The sequence below is a fragment of the Lactuca serriola genome, chromosome 5 (assembly GCF_051521515.1).
Source record: "Lactuca serriola cultivar US96UC23 chromosome 5, Lser_US96UC23_V15, whole genome shotgun sequence".
Taxonomy (NCBI): domain Eukaryota; kingdom Viridiplantae; phylum Streptophyta; class Magnoliopsida; order Asterales; family Asteraceae; genus Lactuca; species Lactuca serriola.
This window is the reverse complement of record NC_136412.1, coordinates 279,856,621-279,879,907: the sequence shown is the minus strand read 5'-3', so window position 1 is coordinate 279,879,907 and position 23,287 is coordinate 279,856,621. Positions and strand designations below refer to the sequence as shown.

Sequence of the window (23,287 nt, the reverse complement as noted above, 5' to 3'; positions counted from 1 at the left end):
GTGCCGAACATACCCTTAAGTTTATAGCTGATGGGCTTGTGTTTCCAACGAGAATGCCCTCCCTGAAGCCGTTTACCAAGCTTCATATGCACGATAATGTCCATCTTAAGTTTGTTTCGGTGCTTGAGTAAATCGGTAAATCCAATAGTCTAAAGTATTTGATACACTTAATTAAATATTTTACTTTAATATATATAAATATTTAAGAAATAGAAATTACAAACACACTCTTTAAGAAATGGAACTTACACATACACCCTTTAAGAAGTGGAAATCATAAACGCACCCTTTGCACCTCCGCTCCCTTAATTTTCTTTTGTGAGTAGGGTTGCAGAAGATAAACGCCACCAGTCACCCCTTTCACCCCATCTCTTTCACATCACACGTCGCCTTATAAACCCTCAAAAACTATCAAATCTCTCTCTACTCTCATTCTCTATACATACTTTCTCTCTCTACAAATCGTCTAATCTGCAACACAAACAATGGGCGCTTCGCTTCCTCCTAAAGAGGCCAACCTCTTCAAGCTCATCGTCGTAAGCTCTACAATCTTAATGAGTTTAATAACTTCGCCAATTCGTAATATCTTCCTCCCCACTCTTTAAAACCCTAGTTATCTTTATGTGCATGAAAGATATTGTATTGTTGACTGGTTAGTCTTGTATTGTGAAGATTTTGGATCGTAAATTGTAAATTCTTAAGTATGTGTCTCGAATTAACGTAAACGTACGATTTTCTGTAATCTTGATTAGGTTTGGGTTCAGGAGAATGGCTGGATGTTGGTTTCATTGATTACTAATGTGTTTTGGTTTATCACATTGAATGAATTGTGGAAATTTTGTTATTTTTTGTCGATGAAAACTTAAGGTTAATGTCACTTGGAAGTCCATTGAAATACGACTGAGTTGGGATCAGATGCTATAGTTTATCCGCAAAGATTATGTAACAGCTGGAGTCAGTGTGGTGAAGTTTCTTACAATTTACTGGAAACAGTTTATTGTGCAGCTATCTAACTGGACTAGTGGTTTCAGAAGCACTACCAGACCTCAAAATCTGAATGCATAGTACAGAACAAGCCTTTTCTCCCAAACTAGTTAGGGGTAGTTAAAAATGACCATAGAAGAAAACTAAAACAGTAGAACTCAAAAGAAAACACTAAGAAGTGAACCCTAATTGTTTAATGTCAATGAGAACATCATGTACTTCTATCTAAAATCAACTCATTAGATGTTCAATGCCCTCGAATCTCCCTCCAATACTTTTCCTGTTTCAAGTTGTCAGACCTCTTCCTCTCTTATCATTGTTTATTTTTTTTTGTCTAAGGACATTAGACTCTTGGTGAGACTAATTAGCTATTGACTTTTCTGATATACCCTTGACCTATATTGATCAAGTACAAAACTAATCTAACTGAAAGCATTTCTACAAAAAAGAAGCCTGAATGCACAATATCCTGCATCTTTTCTACATCATTAAAGACATGTTGATGTCGGTTTCATGCCCCCTTTGTCTTCTCATAAGCTGTCTAATTATTGATGATCTCTCTTGTTTAAAACCATATTGATTTCCCTACACCTTATCTCAACCCTTAATTTAATCTCAATAAATAACTCACGTGTAGTTCTAGGTTATACAAATTCATCTTGATATTATTTAGGACAATCTTTGATCCTATCACGAGTGTTAACCACTATTAACCACATGTTACATTGCCTTATTGGATGCTGCTGCTATCCTTTTGTAACCAGAACTGTTGTCTATGTATTGAGTTGTTTCCTGGGGAAATAATGCATGCTCTGTTGATTGTCTCTTTGGCAGAAATCATATGAAACAAAACAGTATAAAAAGGGGCTAAAGGCTGCAGATGCTATCTTGAAGAAGTTCCCAGATCATGGAGGTTTGTGAACTGTGTTCATTATCAAATGCTCTTGACCTCTAAAATTGTTCTCATCTTTATTACCTTTCTTGTCAATAGAAACTCTTTCAATGAAGGGATTGACATTGAACTGCATGGACCGAAAGCCAGAAGCATATGAGCTTGTACGTCTGGGATTGAAGGTTGGATAACTTCTAAATTAAACTTTTGAGTATTTTTATTTGATTTTTTTTTATATTAGTTACATTGTCATAATGTTTATTCACTTATTACTCAATTGTAGAATGACTTGAAAAGCCATGTTTGTTGGCATGTCTATGGTCTTCTGTATCGGTCAGACAGAGAGTACAGAGAGGCAATAAAATGTTATAGGAATGCTCTGAGGATAGATCCTGACAACATTGAAATACTTAGAGACCTATCACTTTTACAGGTATCTATAATATAATATAACATAATATAATATAATATAATATAATATAATATAATATAATATAATATAATATAATATAATATAATATAATATATATCCTTACAATAAAAGGAGTTATTATCTATGTAAGATTGTCACTGATACAATTGTGTAATGGTGCCTTTTCTTTCCCAATTTTAGGCACAAATGCGTGACTTGGCAGGTTTTGTTGAAACTAGACAGCAATTGCTGACTTTGAAACCTAATCATCGGATGAATTGGATTGGTTTTGCAGTTTCTCATCATTTAAACTCAAAGTAAGTTGTGGGCTTTTGTCTTTTTTTTCAAAAAATAATGTAATCAAAATGTTACTTTTGTGATCTTTTTGTTATTTATAAGATCTTTGTATGCCTGTAAAAGTTTCTTGCGTGTGCCCTGTGTCTGTCTCTGTTTTTATGGATAATTTCAGAATCATTCTGTATGAGTGTATGTATATTTTTATTTGAACTTTTGCTATTATTATTAGTATTTACATCACACAGTGTTCAAAGAGGCATTCTTATATAAACTAGCTATGCATAGATTCACATCTATAAGTTGGTTGTATGAATATCAACTCTCTTTTGATTATTAAATTGTGAGTTCTAAAAGATAGTAAGTAACATTGTATTATAACTTTTAATTTTATTAATAAAGTAAATTTTGTAACTTGTTTATGGGTGTTTTACAAGTGCATCGAAAGCAATTGATATCCTGGAAGCATATGAAGGAACTCTTGAGGATGATTATCCTCCAGAAAATGAACGTTGCGAGCATGGGGAAATGCTGTTATACAAGGTAATATTTGTGATAAATAATAATGCTATCTTTATAAAACCTTCATAAAAATTAACCTTACATATCTTGTTATAATTTTCTATTGCCCAGATATCTTTATTGGAGGAATGTGGGCTTCTAGAGAAAGCTCTAAAGGAGTTGAGAAAAAAAGAGTTCAAGATTGTAAGCTTATTTTATACTTACTTTGTATAATAATGACATGAATACTTGGCTTCATTTGATAACAATATATTCTTTGTTATAACTTATAATAGGTTGATAGATTATCCTACAAGGAAGAGGAGGTTTCTCTCCTTGTGAAGCTTAATTCTTTTGAGGAAGGTGAAAAGTTGTACAGGGTGCTGCTTACAATGAATCCTGACAACTACAAGTAGACTCCAGTATTCTCCTATTACTTCATAAAATTTGTAAAAATCCAAAATTAATTGATCCTTTTTTATTTATTCAGATACTACGAAGGATTACAAAAATGTGTTGGACTACACTCGAAGACTGGTCAATATTCATCTGATGAAATAGATAAGTTGGATGCTCTCTATAAATCTCTTGGGGAACAATACACCTGGTCTTCTGCTGTTAAGGTGACTAAAAAAATTTAAAATATCTCTATTTTTTTTATGCCAATTAGATTATCTAAATCACAACATTTTCTTTTAGAGGATCCCACTAGATTTTCTTGTTGCTGAAAAGTTTCGTGATGCAGCAGACAGTTATATCAGGCCTCTCTTAACAAAGGTACTCATATTTTGCTTCTTTTTAATATCTATTTTCCATTTATGAATTATGATCTTTCTTTTTATGTAAATTTATACTCCTATTAATGACAAATGCAGGGAGTTCCATCACTGTTTTCTGATCTTTCTCCTCTGTATGATCATCCTGGCAAGGTTTGTGCCTCTATAAAGGTTTTAAATTTCAATACTTTCTTTCATTATTATTTCTGACATATATATATATATATATATATATATATATATATATATATATATATATATATGTCAGAAATAATAATGAAAGAAAGTATTGAAATTTATATATATATATATTATTCACCTTTTTTACAGGCTAATATTCTTGAAAAATTGGTGCTTGGTTTGGAAGAATCACTTAAAAAGACAGGTGGATACCCTGGAAAGTCAGAAAAAGAGCCACCTTCAACGCTTATGTGGACATTATTTTATTTGGCTCAGGTTTTTTTCCACTATAAATCTGTATAAACTTTTATAAAATTTCATATTCTTATTCTTATGTGGTTGTAATGCAGCATTATGACAGACGGGGCCAGTATGACGTGGCGCTTGCAAAAATTGAGGAAGCCATGCAACATACTCCAACTGTTATTGATTTATACTCTGTCAAGGTCTGCTTAATTAAACAGATTCATTTACATTTTATGTGAGAGGAAAAGTTGTAATGATGACTATTTTATTTTTTTATATTTTGTACAGAGCAAGATACTAAAGCATGCTGGAGACTTTGCAGAAGCAGCTGCATTGGCAGATGAAGCTAGATGCATGGATCTTGCAGATCGTTATGTAAATAGTCAATGTGTTAAAAGAATGCTTCAGGCTGATCAGGTTCATATATATATATTTTTTATATTTTCATATAGTTTTAGTCTTTATTTTTTTTTTTCTAACCCCCTTGACATGATGTTTTCACAGGTTTCACTTGCGGAAAAGACGGCTGTACTCTTCACAAAAGATGGTGATCAACATAATAATCTTCATGACATGCAGTGCATGTGGTTAGTCCTTGTTACCAACTTTATGCTGAAATTTATATCTTTTACCTTTCTAATAAAATGTACTGATTTTCTTTTTTAATAAAAAAAATTGAAAGGTATGAACTTGCTTCTGGAGAAAGTTATTTGAGGCAAAATGAGGTTGGACGTGCATTAAAAAAGTTTTTGGGTGTTGAGAAACATTATGCAGATATAACAGAAGACCAATTTGATTTCCATTCTTATTGTTTAAGAAAAATGACTCTTCGTGCTTATATTGAAATGCTAAGATTCCAAGATCGTCTTCATGCTCATGCTTATTTTCGCAAGGCAGCTGCTGGAGCTATAAGGTCAAAAGTCAAAACCTTTTTTTTTTTTTTTTTTTTAATTTCTTGTACCTAAAGTTTTTAGTTATACAGATGTTATATCAAGTTGTATGATTCTCCTCCGACATCATCAACTGAAGAAGATGATGAGCTGGCAAAAATGCCTGCTTCACAAAAGAAGAAACTGAGGCAAAAACAGAGGAAGGCTGAAGCAAGGGCAAAAAAGGTATATTTTCATTTTGGTGAGATTTTACGGTTTTGCCCTTGTGCATGACATCTATTGTTTTAATGGTTGTTCAGGAGGCGGAAGTGAAGAATGAGGAAGCTAATGTTGGTGTTTCCAAATATGGGAAAAGAAATGTTAAGACGGTTGATCCGGATCCAAATGGAGACAAATTATTGCAGGTTTTTACTAATATCATTTATTCATATTAAAATATATTAGATATAATATATTGATATAAGGTTTTGTATATGAACTTACTAGGTTGAAGATCCTTTAATGGAAGCTGGAAAGTATCTGAAACTTCTTCAGAAGCATTCACCTGATCACTTGGAGACACATCTGCTTTCTTTTGAAGTGAATATCAGAAAGCAAAAAATCTTGCTTGCCCTACAGGTAATAATATAATATACTAATATTTGTGAATTGTGATACTATATATTATTAGGATTTATAATCCTAATTTTTTAATGACTTTTCTATTTTGTGAAGGCTTTGAAGCACTTGGTACAACTAGATGCTGAAAATCCAGACTCTCATCGCTGCTTGGTATGTGTGTCATATTTAAAATTTTATATTTTATTCAATAACATTTTAATTTTAATTCTGGGTTTCACTTTCACAGATAAGATTCTTCCATAAGGTGGCATCAAGGCCTGTTCCTACAACTGATTCTGAAAAACTTATTTCTGGTGTATTAGAAGCAGAAAGACCAAGTTTCAGGTATTTTTTTTTTTTTTTTTTTAAATAATTCATGCTCCCTTGTCTTTGTTTCTACAAGTCATTTGTTATTATTATTAAATATTTTGTCTTTTTCTTTTTTCTAGTCAGCTGCATGGTAAATCTCTAATGGAGGCAAACACTGTTTTCCTTGAGCAACATAAAGGTAACTAACATTTGTTACAAAAAAAATCCTGCTCACACCTGTTTCTTTAAGGTCATATATATTATTAAATAATAAATGCTCGTTTTTTTATTTAAGAGAGTTGGTTTGTTGGTGATTTTGTAGATTCGTTGATGCATAGAGCAGCTGTAGCTGAAATGATGTATTGTTTAGAACCAAACAAAAAGGCAGAAGCCATCACTTTGATCCAAGAATCACTCAATAACTCCCCCATTTCAAGGTAACCCTACATTAATTAAAATCAGGATTAAATTAGATTTTTTAGATGAGTTTCTTATTTACTTGAATGAGAGTCATTATACTAATCCATGATATGCTTGAATGTCTGTTTTGCCCCTGAATTAGTAACGGATCACTTGGATCCGTGAAAGAATGGAAGCTCAAAGACTGTGTTGCAGTTCACAAGATTTTGGTGTCTACTTTTGATGATCGGGATGCTGCTCTAAGTAAGCCCCCTTTTTTTTTCATTGAATTTGTCAATGCCCATATAAGAAAGAATTGAAAGCACAATGCTATAGTTGAGTAGATTTTTCAAAAATACAATCCCTAATAACAACAAAAAGAAGTAGAATGCTATAATAATAGAAGTATGTTGGTATTTCTTTTGTAGGATGGAAAAAGCGATGTGGAGAAGAATTTCCATACTCAACCTACTTTGAAGGGAGCCTGTGCTCCACTCAAACAAAAGCTGAAGAAAATGGGGGAATATCAAATGGTAAAATAGGAAAGTTAGATGCAATCAAGAATTTAGCAATTGTCTAACACAACACAACCACTTAAAACTTAAAAATCACAAGTTGTAGGATTAAATTATGTTGCGGTTGTAGGATAAAGTTTCCTGACCCCATGAGAAAAAAAAAAAACCTCCACATATCTTGGAGTGACTACTATTTTTTGTTATTTTCAAAGCTGTTTCTTTTCTTCATGGGATCACGATTCCCTTGAAAATGTGTATAATTTACTTCTTATGTCTCTTTATGTTGTATAAATGCTATATTTATTTGCAAAAATTTTGGCATGATTTTTGAGTGATTCTAGACCTTGTATCAATAATAACGAACGTGCTTCATGGTAGTGTTGGCTTTTTGCAGTTAAAATGGTAATGTATTTCTTTTATTTGTTTATTATAGCATTCTTATTCTGATGTGGAATCAAATTGAAGTTTTGAAAGTTATAAAAAGATTATTGCGACTGAAAAAAGAAAATAATTTAAATATAAATATGTGCAAGATATCAATATACTATCAAGTTATAAATTATCCAAAAACAATTAATTAGAAATGATGACGTAAAACTGTAGAACTAATCCTAAACAGAAAGTAACTCGTGTTTTTTTTTCATCAACAGTGAAATTATGCAAAAAACATTGGTTTGAAAATTCAATTTGTGTTTTCGATTCAAAGTTTAAGATCATATTAAATAAAACATTCTGTGCTATTTAACTTATTTTATAACAAGTAATATATTCGTATGTTGTTTGTAATACATAAAAAATATAGTATAAGCAGAAAAATAAATATTAATAAAATCAGATCAATAAAACTATATGAATGTTGATAGCATACCTTTTAAAGAATAATATATGAACTCATTAATGTGATAATGTTCTCTGCATAATGATATAATTGTTTTGAACATACCTTAGAAATAAATCTCATGTTTGATGGCTGGGAAACAATAAACCGAACGAATATTTATTATGATGAGGAACTCAAAGATTTTTGGATTAAATCTAGACTTATTCTGTAATGCAATAAGTCTTTACATGAATATAAAAATATTTATTATATTAAATTAAGAAAGATTCTTTCACAACCACTTAGAACTGATAATCATTGCATACTAGCAGGGACGGTTTTACTTGGTGTCCCGGTGTGGCACCGGCAACACCTAGTTTTCCCGTACGCAATGGAAAACATTACGATTTTTTTGGTTTTTTGCCTATTTTTCATGCACCGACAACACCTCTTCAACCGCGGCAACACCTACTGTGTATTTCTGCGTCCGTCCCTGCATACTAGGGAGTAGGGAACCAGAAATTATATTAAACAGAAACAAAATTTACAAATTTTATACATCCTTATATTTGTTGGTCTTGGTTCCCATCACCTAAAGCACCAAGTCTTCTCATTAGTTCAATAAATTCAGGCTTTTTCATGTACTCATGAACAAATGCATGTGAATTCTTCACAAAAAACAAGCTCCAAATCATACTGCAATTTCAAAACAATTATGAAAGTAAAAATTAACTTTTTCAATTATAAAAAAATAAAAATATATACTTATTACCTCTTATGCCAACGATTTAAACACGTGAAATGGGACAATCCACTATGGACAATCAACAACATCCTACAAAAAAAATTAATTTTTTTTTATTTATATTTTTTATGTTTTTACATAATTTAATCAACAATTTATATCCTGGAAAATATGACACTTTATAATTTGGTTAAAACATAAATGTATTAAAGTGAAAAGTATATTAAAAAAAATACCTTACACCAACTTTACTAGTCCATATGCATTCTTGAGTTGTGAATTACAATATGTTTCTTTTCAGAATAATTGGCCAAGCATTCTGTTTGCAATGGCAGGCAGGGTGGTTTTAAGCCTTGGAAATCTTTCAACACAATATGCTTGGGCATTCGTTGGTTTATCAATAACTGAGGTCATCATTGCAAGTATTACAGTTGTTATATGTATCATCATCATTAACATGACTATTTTGGAACATATTTGGGACCATGATTTTGAGTTTGTGAATGGGTGATAGGTACAACTTTGAACTATTTTTTAGACGATAAAATCAACAGAGCTGAGATACTTTTCCAAGGGGTTGCATGTTTTTTGATTGTTGTTTGTCTTGCTTCTGTTGTGTATGTATCTAATGCCAAAGATATCAAGCAAAGCTTAATGGATTAAAGGTTATCAAATTGAAGAATAACAAGATTCTTGAACACCAGTTGAATAATAACAACATTCTTATATATATTTGTAGACATCCGAACTTAAATACAAATTCATACATATTTTTACAGAGTAATAGTCTTATACATTTTACTATAATTATACATATTCTAACAGAATTTCATAAAAAATTAATAAAATTCTTAACAAATAGCATTCTTAAATATACAATACTTGAACAAATACACTTGATCTCCTTGAATGGTCAAAATACTCGACTTGATTCAAACTATTCTTACAAAAATGTGATGTATAATCATAACAATGTAAATTTTGGTAGAAAACACTTGTTCTTGAACTCGATTCCAAGTCTTTCTCATGTATGTGTTCGTATGTTCTTGAACTTACTTGATTTCATATCAGTGGCAACCTTTTCAAAACCTAAACCCATAAAAAACTATGTAAGTAGAATACTACTACAAGAATTTTATCAACTTTAATTCTTTCAGAATTTTATAAATATAAAAAGCAATACATATAGCTTAATAAAATGGATAATTCTAATAGAATTGACAAATTTTCAAGATAAAGATACTTTTTGAGATTGACTTTATGTATGTTCTAACATAGTGGTCAACTAACATATTTAGTAAAAACATAAACAATATATCACAAAGAATGCATCCAAAAAGCTCAATACAATCAACCATGTTAAATTGTTACCTAAAATATAATTCCAAAAGAACCCTAAATAAGGAAACTTGCAGTCCCTGCTTTTGCTTTCTCTCCTTTACCAGTTCCAACCTCCAGATCCTTTTCTGATAATCAAAAAGAAATATCAAACTAATAATCCAACTTAAAATTAAAGTTCAGTGAAAATTCCAAGTAGTCTTACTTGATATCACGTATGACCCGTTGCTAATTGATCTGCTACGTATCAAGTGTTAGAGTTCCAAAAACTACAAGTCAGTAGTTTGATATATGATCACACCAAAAAAAAAACATATATCCTTTTTTGTCAATTTGAGAACCTTTTACTCCATCAAGTTTTGGCATACACAATAGAACCAAGACACATAACAATCAAGAAACATGAAACCCTTAGGAAAAGTATCTCAGCTCTATTGATTTTATCGTCTAAAAAGTAGTTCAAAGTTGTACCTATCACCTATTCACAAACTCAAAATCATGGTCCCAAATATGTTCCAAAATAGTCATGTTAATGATGATGATATTTATAACAACTGTAATACTTGCAGTGATGACCTCATTTACCGATAAACCAATGAATGCCCAAGCATATTGTGTTGATAGATTTCCAAGGCTTAAAACCACCCCGCCTGCCATTGCAAACATAACGCTTGGCCAATTATTCTGAAAAGAAGCATATTGTAATTCACAACTCAAGAATGTATATGGACTATGAATGTGTGATTCACTGATGCATTTTATCGAATGGTTTATGTGCTGATTATACCTGAGAAAGCTGGACTAGAAAATTGGGTTTGTCATCATTGGTATGGCTAAATTCTCCAAATGTGAAAGCGATTATGACAACAACCAGAAGATTGGTGATTGTGTATGATGGGTTTTGGACCTAAGAACATCCTATGTGCTCATACAAACCCTAATGCTTGGATCTAGGTTTCTCTATTGTACATGCAAGTTATCCAAGACTATAAACCCTAATTCTAGCATTCAAGTAATCATATTAACATGAGAATAGGTTTAAGATGTTACCTTGATTGTTATGTAGCAATAACAATCCCAAATCTCCTTGTATTGACTTTAGAAAGCTTAGAGTCACAATTGTCACTCCTCTAATGGTTCACAAACACCATAAGCAAGAGGATGAAGAGGAGAGAGGATGGAGGCTACCCTAAAACGTGTGAAACCCTAGAAGGTTGCTTGTTTTCGTTTTTGGTCCTTAAGGGGTCTATTTATAGTGAGGCTATTAGGGCTATCTAACAAGGAAACCCTAATTTGGATGTTTAAGCCCTAAGCAACCCATGGACTCATTTAATTAAGGCCTTGGACGATTTCCATATGGGTTTCCCCATAGAATTCGTCCACTCCTTAATTTACGATAATCCATGGCCCAAATTGCAATTATCTTATAATTACAATTCCAGTCCCTTAAGTTTAATTAATCTCTTTTAGTCACAAAACTAATTACCAATTAATTATTGACTAATATTAATTAAACAATATGATTTCTCCTTTAATATATTATTCTCATAATATATTAATAAATCATATTTAATCCTTTCTCTCCATAATTCATCCTATCAAGTTGCTTTGGTGAAGGCAACCCAAAAGGACCATGCACCATCGGGTCAAGTACATACCAAAATAGTTATGGACTTAGACACTAATCCAACAGTGTAATCAATTGTGAGTTTTGAATTATTATTCGAAATCAATTGCAGATCTAAATCAATTACGGGACAATCTCAACTACGGAAAGTTTCATCAACGAGGTTAATTAGATGTAACATTTATAATTTGAGAAAAAGAAAAGTACCAAGAACCAATTTTCGATTTGGCTTTGACGCCCCCTTGCCGATAAAAAAAGATAAACCCTAACCTGTCCTTCTCCTTTCAAATTGATATGAGTATCTTGGTCTTTGGTCGGATTCTTGTCTTCCTCGTTCGTCATTCCCTACATCTTTTGTTTTGATCGAAGAGGGTAGTTGTGGTATCGTCGACAATGGTGGCTATGAGGAAGGAAGTGGGTAGTCATGGTGGTCGTATGCGATGAAGATGATGGTGGTGCTCAGCAACCGGAAAAACAAGAATATGGTGGTTGTCGTCGGCGATGAAGATGATGGTGGTGGTCAGAAACCGGTGATTGGATGGCCGACGTGCATCAACCAATGTCTACAATCGGTGATGAAGATATCAGTCGGAGGCTTCTTGATGATGATTTTGTGGGTCAATGTTTCTATACGGTGGAACGAGGGGTTTTGAAAGTGACGGCTGATAAATTAGGTAAAGTACCATAACATAGGAAATATTTTTGGAATTTATTTATCAAATTACTTAAATATCATTATTTATTTATTTAATTATTTAATTTATTTTTAAAATTTGATTGACCCACAATCATTCCTATATTCATACAATACTTAGTTAAAATATTTGAACATTTTCTCTTTCTTTCTCTCTCTCTCTCTCTCTCTCTCTCTCTCTCTATATATATATATATATATATATATATATATATATATATATATATATATATATATATATATATATATATATATATATATATATATATATATATATATATATATATATAATTTGGCCATTACTTATTGCTCTTTAAACCAAATAAAGTGATGCAATAAGTGGTTGCTTAGGGTTGATTAGCTCAAAGGAAAGAAAAGCCTCCGGATTAGATTAAGTACGTACGTAGTACCTAACCGTGATTAATAATTAATTATTTGTGATAATATATCATGTTATCATATGTTTTGACTAAATATTTATATATTTTTGTATCTTTACATTTGACTAATGGAAGCTCTCGAGTTTTAATATCAATTCGTGTATACTCGATAAATCAACTTCCATCAATTGATGTTTTAACTTAATTGCCTAGTTAAAATAAGTTTATAGTAATCAACAATGACTAATAGTTGTGATAATTAATATCGTGTTACGTTAAATTTTGACAAATAAACCCAGACATGTTGGAATGACCGATGAGGTACAAGTTTAATTAAGTTTTAACATTGTATTTAACCATAACTTGCGAAAATATTTTAATTAATAAACATCGAGACTCATCAACTACATGCAGTCACCCATTATTTTTGAAAAAAATCTTGAAACCGGTAATGAAAATTTTAGACGCAACGTAACCAACTTTATCTTCTATCTTGTTTTTTCATTTAGAGAAAAACAAAGATGCATGTATGCATTGCATATTGTTTAGCCGTAATTAGAAGGTTTTTTAAAGAGCCAAGCACTACATGCATATTCTCACATGGAAAGAAAACACCCATGTGTTATGACTCAGTCGTGTCCTTTTCTAACCCTATTTGGTCAATACACGAAGTTGGCCGAGCCCTATTAACATCTCCATAAGAAGCAATTGATTTAAGAGAGTTTGGTTTCCATAACATTGGTTTGAGCTCAATGATCCATGTTCTGAACTGTATTTTAAGTTTTAACGAAATTATATTTATAATATACAAAAAAAAAAAAGCAAAACATATTTCTAAACATTAAGTAACAAAAATAGTGTACCGCTTGAAAACGGAAATATTTGTTTAAAAAGGTGGGGATGTTTCTTTAGCTTGTAATGGGATTTTTAAGATCTGCTTTTGTTACTTATTATAATTTTCAGTTAAAAGCCAATGTTTTACATGAAATCACGTTTGATGACCACGAACGTGGCGTCATTGACAAAAACAAATTAACTAAAGAAATCATCCTTCATTTCCAAGAAACCAAAACACTATGAGGATAAGGGTTTTAGTTATATACATGCCATCACATTATATAAGGAAGTCGTTGTACGTATAAGATACAAAACAACGAAAAGTCGTTTGTTGTTTGCTAAAAATGTTGCCATTCGGTTATTCGTCGCTAAAGAATGGCTTCTATGACGATATCTCGTCGCAGAGTTTAGTCGCTATACATATTCACATTTTAGAAACAAAAAACAATTACATACTTATTCCAACAACATATTATATACATTGATGTCATTATGAAAACGGGGAACACCAAAGAAAACATGTCAGATCCACAAACCTATTAGGCCCAGAGGCAGATTTACTATGTTGCACGGAGGAGCATGGACTACCCCTCAAATTTTTCCGTCAAACGTAAGTTTAATGAAAATTCGTAAAAATCCGTCACGAATTTGTTGGCAATCCATCACAAAGTCTAATATTTGTGACTTTAGTGTAAATTCGTAGGTTTATTGACAATTTTGTGACGAAAACTGCATTCATAAATGAGTTTTTTTCTAGTAGTGCAACCCTTAAAAAATTTATGTAACCCCTGAATTTTCTTTGTAAATCCGTCATGGATTAGGCCACAACTTCAAGTATGGCCGTTTGACAACTTATGTGTATTGATCATGATATACATTTGAATAATTATCGTATTTCCAGTCGAGGTCATACAAACTTCTTAACATTATAGGGAAGCCGTGTACGTTTACATGATGAACATACAATTGTTGGATGTCATTGTAAGTATGTTAATGCAAATATCGTGGACCATACAACTTCATAACCTGATTGCAAATTTTGTGAAGACTTTCTCATGTGATACTTGGAGAAATCCTAAGATTATCATCTAGTGTATCAGGTGGGGTTTCATCTATTATCATATGAAATTTGACTTCACATTTTTTAATGGATTAAAACCTATTGTACCTCTTGCATTGGATGTTGGAAATATAAACAAGCTTCCGTCACGTCTTCAACTATATGTTGAAACAAATGTTTGTGCGTTCGGAAGTGCCCCCCTAAAAAATATCCTTCAAAAACGATGTTTGTCAAAATAAGGGACTATGACTTAAAAAGGTAATATATTTTTTGATTTGTACACATTTAGTCACCGACTTTTTTTTTCGTCCATATTTACCCCTTCAACTTGTTAAACTGTACACATTCAGTCCTTATGACCGGTTACTTCAGGTTAGCTGGGAAAATGACTTAATAGGGTAATATATTTCTCATTTTGTACACATTTAGTCCTTAATATTTTTTGTACACATTTAGTCCTTAATATTTTTTTGTTTAAAAATAAGTCATTTTTGTATTTGTACTCATTCAGTACTTATGAATGATTTATTTAGTTTTTTCTCACGACATCTTACGTGGGACAACCATTGATGAAGTGCGTGTGGCTGCTAATGTTTATATGTAACGTCTCATTTTCACAACAAAATTTTTTCATTTTTAAATAAGACAAAACTCCCTAATTATAAATCCATTATTAAGAAAAAAACGTTTATTCCAAAATTTATTGAAAATCTGAGTAATATAAGAAACGCGGAATCCTCAATACTGTTGATGAGTGTGTATAGTCATGTATTCGCCTTCCCACGATCAACGATAGAACCTGAAAACATAAACAACTAAGTAATCACAAAATTTAGTAAGTTCCCCCAAAATAGCCGATACAACAAACATATTATCATGCATAACGGACTCACACTCATCAGATTGGAATACCTTGGCCCAATCAGTCATCCGACTGGAATGCCAACACACAACAGGGCCAATCAGTCATCGGACTGGAATACACAGGGTTTGTCGGCATGTCGCCTTAACCTAACCGCTCTTCTCGAGCCTCCGTGCCTACAGCTTACAGCCGATCTGCACCAGGTATCTTGGCTTACAACATATAGCAGGATCACCTCAACCTATCTCGCCACCATATGGCTATCCCACTTAAGATGTGGGAAAAACCTAAAGAAACCGTTTATAAGTGTTGAATAAGTATAAAAACAAAAATTACTTATTTTGCAAAAAAAAAAAATATTAAGGACTAAATGTGTATAAAGTGAGAAATATATTACCCTATTAAGTTTTTTTACCGGCTAACCTGAAGTAGCCGGTCATAAGGACTAAATGTGTACAGTTTAACAAGTTGAATGAGTAAATGTAGACGAAAAAAATCAGTGACTAAATGTGTACAAATCAGAAAATTATTACCCTTTTAAGTCATTGTCCCAATAATTATGCATGAGAAGTTGGTAGGCAGCTTCCCGATCTCTCTCTTATATATTTTTCTTTTTTTGCGCCTCACATTTTTGGCTTCCTAGTTGCATAGTTTTTCAATCTTGTCCGCCACTATTTTAGCAAAGCTTACTGCCGCTTGTAGCACCATGTCAAAAGTTCTTGAAGATGAAGTTGAATAAGACATTTTAAGCAAATAGTAGAAAAGAAAATATTGTGTGTTACAAAATAATATATTAGATTGGTATTTATAATCATTCTTACAATTTTGCTTTCTAAAACCAATATCATGTAAAAGAAAAATCGAAATACCCGACATGTGTATCCGTTTCACTTTCTTTTTCATCAATTACACACACGGGCACATGGGTTTGATTCGGTACTCCAAAACATCTCAACATTTGGTACTCACTATCACCAACTAGACTAACAGCCCTTCATCATTACCCAAAAGAAAATCTCAACCGTTTATTCTAATGCCACGTGTTGACTTATAACTGGATAACTGTTTGGTGCTTACTCCCTCTATAACTACGCAATATGCCCACAACGCATCCGTATCTCAAACTGGAAACTTTTTCACTTCACCAAACAAAATGTCGTCGGAGACGTCCAAAATCACGTCGGAGATAACAACAGCCGCCGATTACGGCCTTAATCACAACGAAACAGCGCTTACCTTAGGTTTACCAGGGGATTCACGAGGTCGAAAGTTGGGAGTAAAGCGACGATTCTCGGAAACGATTGATTTGAAATTAAGCAGCAACGAAGATTCCGAAGCTAATCAATCGGATACTGAATGCTCCGACGCTACAAAACCGCCTTCCGAAACGTAAGTTGTAATCTCTTCCATTAATTATGTTCGTTGTTCGGAATTGTAAATCGACACACTGTTAGTGTAAGTAACAACTCAGGGGAATTAGAAATACATAGACTGATACATTCATATGAATGTTACAGAGAACGAGTGGTCGGATGGCCACCGGTGAACATGCACAGGAAGAACGCCGTGAACAGTAATTTTAATTTTGTAAAGGTGGCGGTCGACGGAGCACCATATCTGAGAAAAGTAGACCTGGGATCATATACAGGCTATCAGCAGCTTCTATTCGCTCTAGAAGACATATTCTCCTGTTTCACAAGTAAGTATATGATGACGAGTTGATGATTTAGGGTTCCAAACTATCACACAACTTTATTTTCTATTAAAATATGATCGTCACAACATATCGATTAAAATTACAGATAGCGTATTGAATGAGAAAAAGTTGATGGAAAAAGAATATGTTACAACGTATGTGGATAAAGATGGGGACTGGATGCTTATTGGTGATGTTCCATGGACGTAAGTTCCCCCAAACTTGATAAACTCATACGAATTAATCTTCCAACTTTTCAAAATTAATCAACGGGTTTCTTTATTTATTTGTTTAATCAAAAGGATGTTCTTCGATACTTGCAAGCGAATAAGGTTAATGAGAAGTTCAGAAGCCATTAATGGACTAGGTGAAAACGAAATCTTTATACAATCTATTACGAAAACGATGAAGCCTTCACATGCGATTATAACTGGGTTAATATTTTCCTTTTGTGTGTTTTTGATTCAGTTCCAAGTAGGCAAGAACACCTTCAAAATTCTCCATCTTTAGCTGTTGAAAAAGGTATTTTTCATCTGTGATCATGATCCATGGGTGTAAATGATTCGAGTTTCTTCAATTTACTACGTTCGCATATGATCGAAGGGAAATGGATATGGTATATGACGGTGACTGTATACATATAAAAGATAATTTTTTTTAAGCGGTTGAAATCCAGTTACATATATATACGTTAACAGTCGTATGTTTTCTTGGATCACACCGTTTTACATTTAACACACGGATAATTGTTCACGATGTAAAGAGTCTTTTTTTTCTCAATCTGTGATTGAGATTTATTATTATTTTTTTAATATTTTGGGAATACGATTTCTCTTTATACGTTATACGAATTGTAATATATAAATCTATGGGTTAAAACAAGTTTTATGTTGAAAAACCGTGTATTTGCATGTTATGATTAGTTGGGTGACATGTCAGCAGCAAGTTTCTATGAAAAAGTCAAAGTAAATTATAGTGGGACCCATGTGTCGTTACTTTCAATAATAGAGCATTATATATTATATATGAGTCCGTTGAGACGATTATAACACCAATCGAGAAATAGTGAAAGGAGAAATAGTGTTCGTTATGAGTTACGACAAGTTTAAGAGGAGAAAAATAGAAAAAGAAAGAAATGTCAGCCAATCAATATTTTGGTTTCAATACTTATAACGCCAACAAAATATTGTTATAACATAACAAGGAAATAGTGTTTATGGTGTTACGAGCATTTATGAGACGTCAAATAAATTCGCCCTTACCGTATGCTCTTGCTTCCAATTTTATACTAACTTACATGAAAAAGTCAAAGTAAAAACGTGATTTACGATCCAATTCATTTTAGTTGTCAATACTTTCAATTAACGCCCTAGAACTTAGAACAATAATATATATTGCCCCTTTAACTTTGAAATTTTGTCATATTATTTTTATTTCTAATAATAAATTTAAAACATGTAAATTTTAAAACTTTATATATATATATATATATATATATATATATATATATATATATATATATACTAACCGTTTACCCGTCCAAACGACGGGCATGAATAATATCTTTCAAAAATTAGTTTCTAGAGACAATTAGTTATTTTGTGGAAATAGTTTAGTACATCTAAATAATTATTAATAAGAGTGATTTTATACGAAATCAGTTAGAATAAAAAAATAAAGAGTTGTGATTGTTTACAAATGTGTACAACACATGACTGATTGTACATTATTAATCGTCAACTACTTCTTTATACACAACATTTAATGTATAAACTTCACTGTCTTTGAATTATTCTTCCCACTTCACTAATACTTTTATATTTACATATGATATCTCTTTCGACAATGCCACATAAAGTTGGTCATGCGAGATATCGATTCTCGAAGATATATACCTACATTTGGAATTGTTTGTCCTGAGCTTTATTGATTTTCATCTAAAAGATAATCGAATTGGACATTATTCTCTCTAGTTTGAATGGGAACATGTCATCTTCAGATAGACATAGATGAATCCTTGGCAAAAATACCCTCTTTCCAGCATGTTGACCAACTATTTCGGCATCAATGACATTAAACTGAAAAGTTTTACATATCAACCGGGTGCCGTTACACAATCCATTTCATGGGTCAAGATACCATAACAATATTATCGACATCGAACTTTTAGACGTAGGTAATGAGGGGTAAACCACTAACACTGAACGTGTTCAAGAATTACACGTGATAGAAGTTATTCATATTGTCTATGGCTTCATCAAAACTATAGTAAATTCTCTCTTCTTCATGGAATCGGTCGATCAAATAATCATTAATCTCATCGTCATTCTCATTTTTTGTGGATAATATTGTCAACGAAATAATAGAATCTAATTCAAATCCATTAATTTCGACGGATAGATAGATTTTATTTTGTTTTCGGCAAATAATTTTCGGACGACTCTTATTTTATTTCGACGAATATTCGTTTCAGCATTTAAAGTTTAGGTAGGTGTTTGATGAATAGTTTTTACACAATATGATAGTACTTGGGCAATGCAATGATGACATAGAAGTACAAGTTAGGGATGAACTTTTTAAGCTAAAATCGAACTTGAACCGGTTGGAACCGATTAGTGGTTTTCGATCAGGTTCTTGGTTACCCCAATTTATCATTTTCGGTTTTCAGTTTTGATCTGGTTTGATTTGGTCTTGGTACTAAGCACCTTCTTAGATAACACACTTCCTAGTAGAACCAAACCGAACCGGAACTGGTTAATAGTATTCGGTTCCCCCATTTACTCTTTAATGGGTTTTTAGTTCTTTTCGATCCGGTCTGATTTCGGCCGGTTCCAGACCTATTCTCTTTCAAGGGTCTTAGAATCATATAATACCCACTCATCTTATCCACTAATCCAAAATTATAACATATCACTATCGTTTAGATCAGATTTGTATATGTAAAATGACATGGTTTTGTAATTAACAAAAACTCTAATCATTCAAATTATTGAAAATGTTAAACTCTAATCAGATTTTTATATGTAAAATGACATGGTTTTGTAATTAACAGAAACTCTAATCATTCTTTGGTTATAAGTTGTCATTTTAATTAACTTCATTAAACGTAAATAAATAAATTTAAAATAGAAACCCTAATTTCTTTTGGAAGACAACATATAATTATTATGAATATAGTTTTCCCAAACTATGACAAAGCGTTTTTTTTTCAAAACCGGTTTTGATCTTGTTCAAACCTGTTTGTATAGGATCGAGTATTTCCCGGTTTTAGTCTAAACCGGATTTGACTTCGTTGACCTGATCCGATCTGGTTTCAAACTCGAACCACTGTACGCAATAAAAACTGGTTTTTGCACCTTGGCAGACATATTCCTTTTAGCTACTCTTTATTACAGCTGTTTGTTATGTTTTGGGGGTTTTTAGACAGCTTTGGCTTGGAGTAGGCTATCAAATATTTTTTGGTTTTTTGCACCAACTTGGACTTTAAGTAAGCTACTGTCATCACATCTAACAATTGTTCTTGACTAAACTATGTTGGACATATACTACCTTTTCTGTTTAAAAATTCAACTGAAAATTTAGTATTTCTTTCTTACATATTAGATTTTAAAAAATTATATTTAAATTTATAACTATGGATATCTTACGGGCAAACATTTAAAACTTAATAATATGACATGCAAATATTGATAAAATAATATGCCTTCTTTACATAGTCACTAACGATAACGATAACAATTTCTCATATGTTTTATTCTAAAATCACATATGGACATTAATTACATCGACATTTAATTATAATAATCATGAATATGGAAGGGTGGCTAAATTTCATATTAATGTGGCAATAAAAATTTCTATGAGGTATTAACCATTTGGTGGTGATCTTGTGTTGTGGAAGTATCACTATAATGCCCTTTTGATTCAAAAGTTGACCTGCAAAAGAATAGTAACGCACAAAACAAGAAAGATCCAAATTTTATCTAATTAGGGCATTTAAACTTGAAAACTTTACAAGCTCTGATATCCCGATAGGTAAAAAATGAAAATGTAATGCTCCATGTCAATCAAAGTAATGGTCAATTTTACCAATCGGGCACCTGGAAAAATGTTTTAAGTATTCGAATTAAAATAAATAGGAAAACCATCATCATCAAATAAAAAACATGCAATTAAATCAATAATACGACAATAGAAATTGAAAATTGTTTGTTAGTTTGGTATTCATGAAAAAAAAATTAACAGATGAAAAGGATGATACAAAAAATGATAGTTAAAGTAACAAACTAACCAATTGTGATGATAAATTTGGATTACTACCAATGTGAATCATTGCAGATCCAGAAACCACCAGGTGCTTTTAAAAGGCAGGGGATTCAGCTAACACAATCCCATTTATCAGCTTTTGGTGATCCCTAAATTTAACCAAATAAATGAAAGTAAGTTGTATATCTTGCATTTAACCCGATAAACAAAACAAAACAAAACAATACAGGCAGACTAATGCAGTAAAGTTTAAAAATCATCAACAATTTTGTAAGGAGAGTAATATCAAAAACATTCAGGTGAAACAAATACAATCTAAAAACAAAAATACAACGCCATTGAGTTTTCTTTTTTAGTGTTCTTTTTCTAAAATGAAAGTAGGATGCTACAATAAAGTATTTACTGAAAGTATGATGCTATTTCCAACATTGTAATTACAAAGCATGAAATAGCATCATACTTTCAATAAATCCTTTATATATGTATATTTTGTTATGATTAGATAAAAATTAACGGTTTACCTCCATGAGTTAGGGGTTGTGGGTTTTACTCATCTTTCACCATTTGTAGGCTTTATTGCAGCTGTAACATTAACTTGCACTTGGTTGACTCTGAATAACAACATCACTGCTTGAGCAAATGGAAATCAATCAACAAACAAAAAAACCCTCTGAATGGTACAAAGAAGAATCAATGGACATATGGTTCAACTTGCAATAAAACAACTTAGGGGGTAGGTAAAGAATAAAAAATCGAAACCAATGAAGAACATTAGGGTTTTTGTATGTACTCATGATTGATGACCAAAATGCCCTTGATAGCAGCGACAATCATAAAGCTTTTACCTGTTCAAGAATCAAGATGAATTTGTTTTATATTACCTTTTCCATGAATTCCCAAAATTAGTCCCACTTGAAGCTTTGATTAAGATTTTTTTTACATGTGTGTATGTTTACACACACACCCACACACATATATACACACATAAAGGGGATAAAACATTAACTTACATAAACTTGGGTGGTGTTTATGCATGTATCAAACATGAATCATCCTTCAAGTCACTCATACGGTCCTATTTTGCATTCTCCAATTCAAACAATTCCTACATTGAAAAAAAAGTACATTTTTGTATAATACAAATTGTAAAAAAAGATAAAACAACAGCTTCAAAAAAACAATCAAAATCATTTACACTTATAACCATTTACTTTTAAGGCAAAACAATCAGCTTTAGAATAACTGTAAATTTTATAATACCTGCAACAATTTGACAAATTCATCACGTTCTTTTGCAAGAAGCCCATTCTCACTATGAACATCAAAGGCATGTACAACACTATAATTAGACAAATTCATCCACACACCCACATTAGCAAGTAGCGAATGGCAAATGGAAAATAGTAAGACTGTAAGACAACAATCAATTACGAAAAAGAGCTTACATTTCCCCGTCATTCGTTCGCTATTGATGATAGAAGAACGTGAGATGAGCGACTGAAGGAGGGAAGGATCAGTAGTGGAGTTCTTGGATAACTGTAATAAAGTCGAGTAAAGGGACGATTTTTCTGATTTTGAACTGGGTAGTGAAACCCCCGCCATTGTTTCTTGTCCAAATTTGGAGAAATTTGAGGAAACGATTGCATCTTGGATTAAGGGATTATAGAGAGATAGAGATAGAGATGGATTGTGATGGTGTTGCGAGGACGAGGTTTGGTGGAGACAGGTGGTGGTACGCTGCGGGTGTGTGATATTGCCGGAGTCAGGTGGCGATGGTAGAGACGTTGAATGGTGTGTGATGTTGACGTAAAATTAGGGTTATGGTTAGGGTTTCTGGTAGAGAGAGGAGGATATGGCGGTGTTTACAACAGAAGGGGGATTTGGTTTGATGGCGGTTGTTTGTGTGTAGAGGAGATTAGGGTAAATCAATAGATAAGGTATCTTAAGATTTAGATATCACGTAC

The 23,287-nt window shown here is 32.2% G+C and overlaps 2 protein-coding genes and 1 long non-coding RNA gene across 5 annotated transcripts; 2 read left to right on the top strand and 1 right to left on the bottom strand.

Moving 5' to 3' along the window:
• Nucleotides 1-306: 306 nt before the first annotated feature.
• Nucleotides 307-7,333, top strand: LOC145054426 (N-terminal acetyltransferase A complex auxiliary subunit NAA15-like). Its single transcript, XM_079002625.1, has 25 exons — nucleotides 307-536; nucleotides 1,819-1,897; nucleotides 1,976-2,058; nucleotides 2,160-2,309; nucleotides 2,490-2,605; nucleotides 3,020-3,125; nucleotides 3,216-3,287; nucleotides 3,380-3,495; nucleotides 3,574-3,706; nucleotides 3,783-3,860; nucleotides 3,959-4,012; nucleotides 4,190-4,315; nucleotides 4,390-4,485; nucleotides 4,574-4,702; nucleotides 4,790-4,872; nucleotides 4,968-5,198; nucleotides 5,268-5,400; nucleotides 5,475-5,579; nucleotides 5,662-5,793; nucleotides 5,890-5,946; nucleotides 6,023-6,120; nucleotides 6,225-6,283; nucleotides 6,407-6,521; nucleotides 6,647-6,747; nucleotides 6,912-7,333. The coding sequence occupies exons 1-25, from the start codon at nucleotides 486-488 to the stop codon at nucleotides 7,061-7,063; spliced, it is 2,655 nt and encodes an 884-aa protein (XP_078858751.1). The 5' UTR covers nucleotides 307-485; the 3' UTR covers nucleotides 7,064-7,333.
• Nucleotides 7,334-16,465: 9,132 nt separating this feature from the next.
• Nucleotides 16,466-17,871, top strand: LOC145051657 (auxin-responsive protein IAA1-like). Its single transcript, XM_078999522.1, has 5 exons — nucleotides 16,466-16,750; nucleotides 16,879-17,060; nucleotides 17,164-17,263; nucleotides 17,360-17,424; nucleotides 17,526-17,871. The coding sequence occupies exons 1-5, from the start codon at nucleotides 16,515-16,517 to the stop codon at nucleotides 17,594-17,596; spliced, it is 654 nt and encodes a 217-aa protein (XP_078855648.1). The 5' UTR covers nucleotides 16,466-16,514; the 3' UTR covers nucleotides 17,597-17,871.
• Nucleotides 17,872-20,713: 2,842 nt separating this feature from the next.
• Nucleotides 20,714-23,280, bottom strand: LOC145054425 (uncharacterized). 3 transcript variants are annotated; one of them, XR_013684797.1, is made up of 7 exons: nucleotides 22,769-23,280; nucleotides 22,584-22,662; nucleotides 22,334-22,428; nucleotides 22,114-22,168; nucleotides 21,845-21,950; nucleotides 21,349-21,472; nucleotides 20,714-21,157 (listed from the first exon to the last, which is right to left on the bottom strand). It is a non-coding gene; the product is annotated as an uncharacterized LOC145054425 (long non-coding RNA). The 3 variants fall into 3 exon arrangements; XR_013684795.1 differs by having other exon boundaries at nucleotides 20,714-21,472; nucleotides 22,769-23,279; XR_013684796.1 differs by having other exon boundaries at nucleotides 20,714-21,472; nucleotides 22,584-22,635; nucleotides 22,769-23,278.
• Between the last annotated feature and the right edge of the window lie 7 nt (nucleotides 23,281-23,287).

Excerpts from the sequence above, each read along its gene's own strand:
- LOC145054426 (XM_079002625.1), top strand. The coding sequence starts at position 486 with ATGGGCGCTTCGCTTCCTCCTAAAGAGGCCAACCTCTTCAAGCTCATC. Across the intron at positions 2,606-3,019 it reads TCTCATCATTTAAACTCAAA|TGCATCGAAAGCAATTGATA; the intron begins GTAAGTTGTGGG and ends GTGTTTTACAAG. Across the intron at positions 3,288-3,379 it reads GAAAAAAAGAGTTCAAGATT|GTTGATAGATTATCCTACAA; the intron begins GTAAGCTTATTT and ends AACTTATAATAG.
- LOC145051657 (XM_078999522.1), top strand. The coding sequence starts at position 16,515 with ATGTCGTCGGAGACGTCCAAAATCACGTCGGAGATAACAACAGCCGCC. Across the intron at positions 16,751-16,878 it reads ACAAAACCGCCTTCCGAAAC|AGAACGAGTGGTCGGATGGC; the intron begins GTAAGTTGTAAT and ends TGAATGTTACAG. Across the intron at positions 17,425-17,525 it reads AGAAGCCATTAATGGACTAG|TTCCAAGTAGGCAAGAACAC; the intron begins GTGAAAACGAAA and ends TTTTTGATTCAG.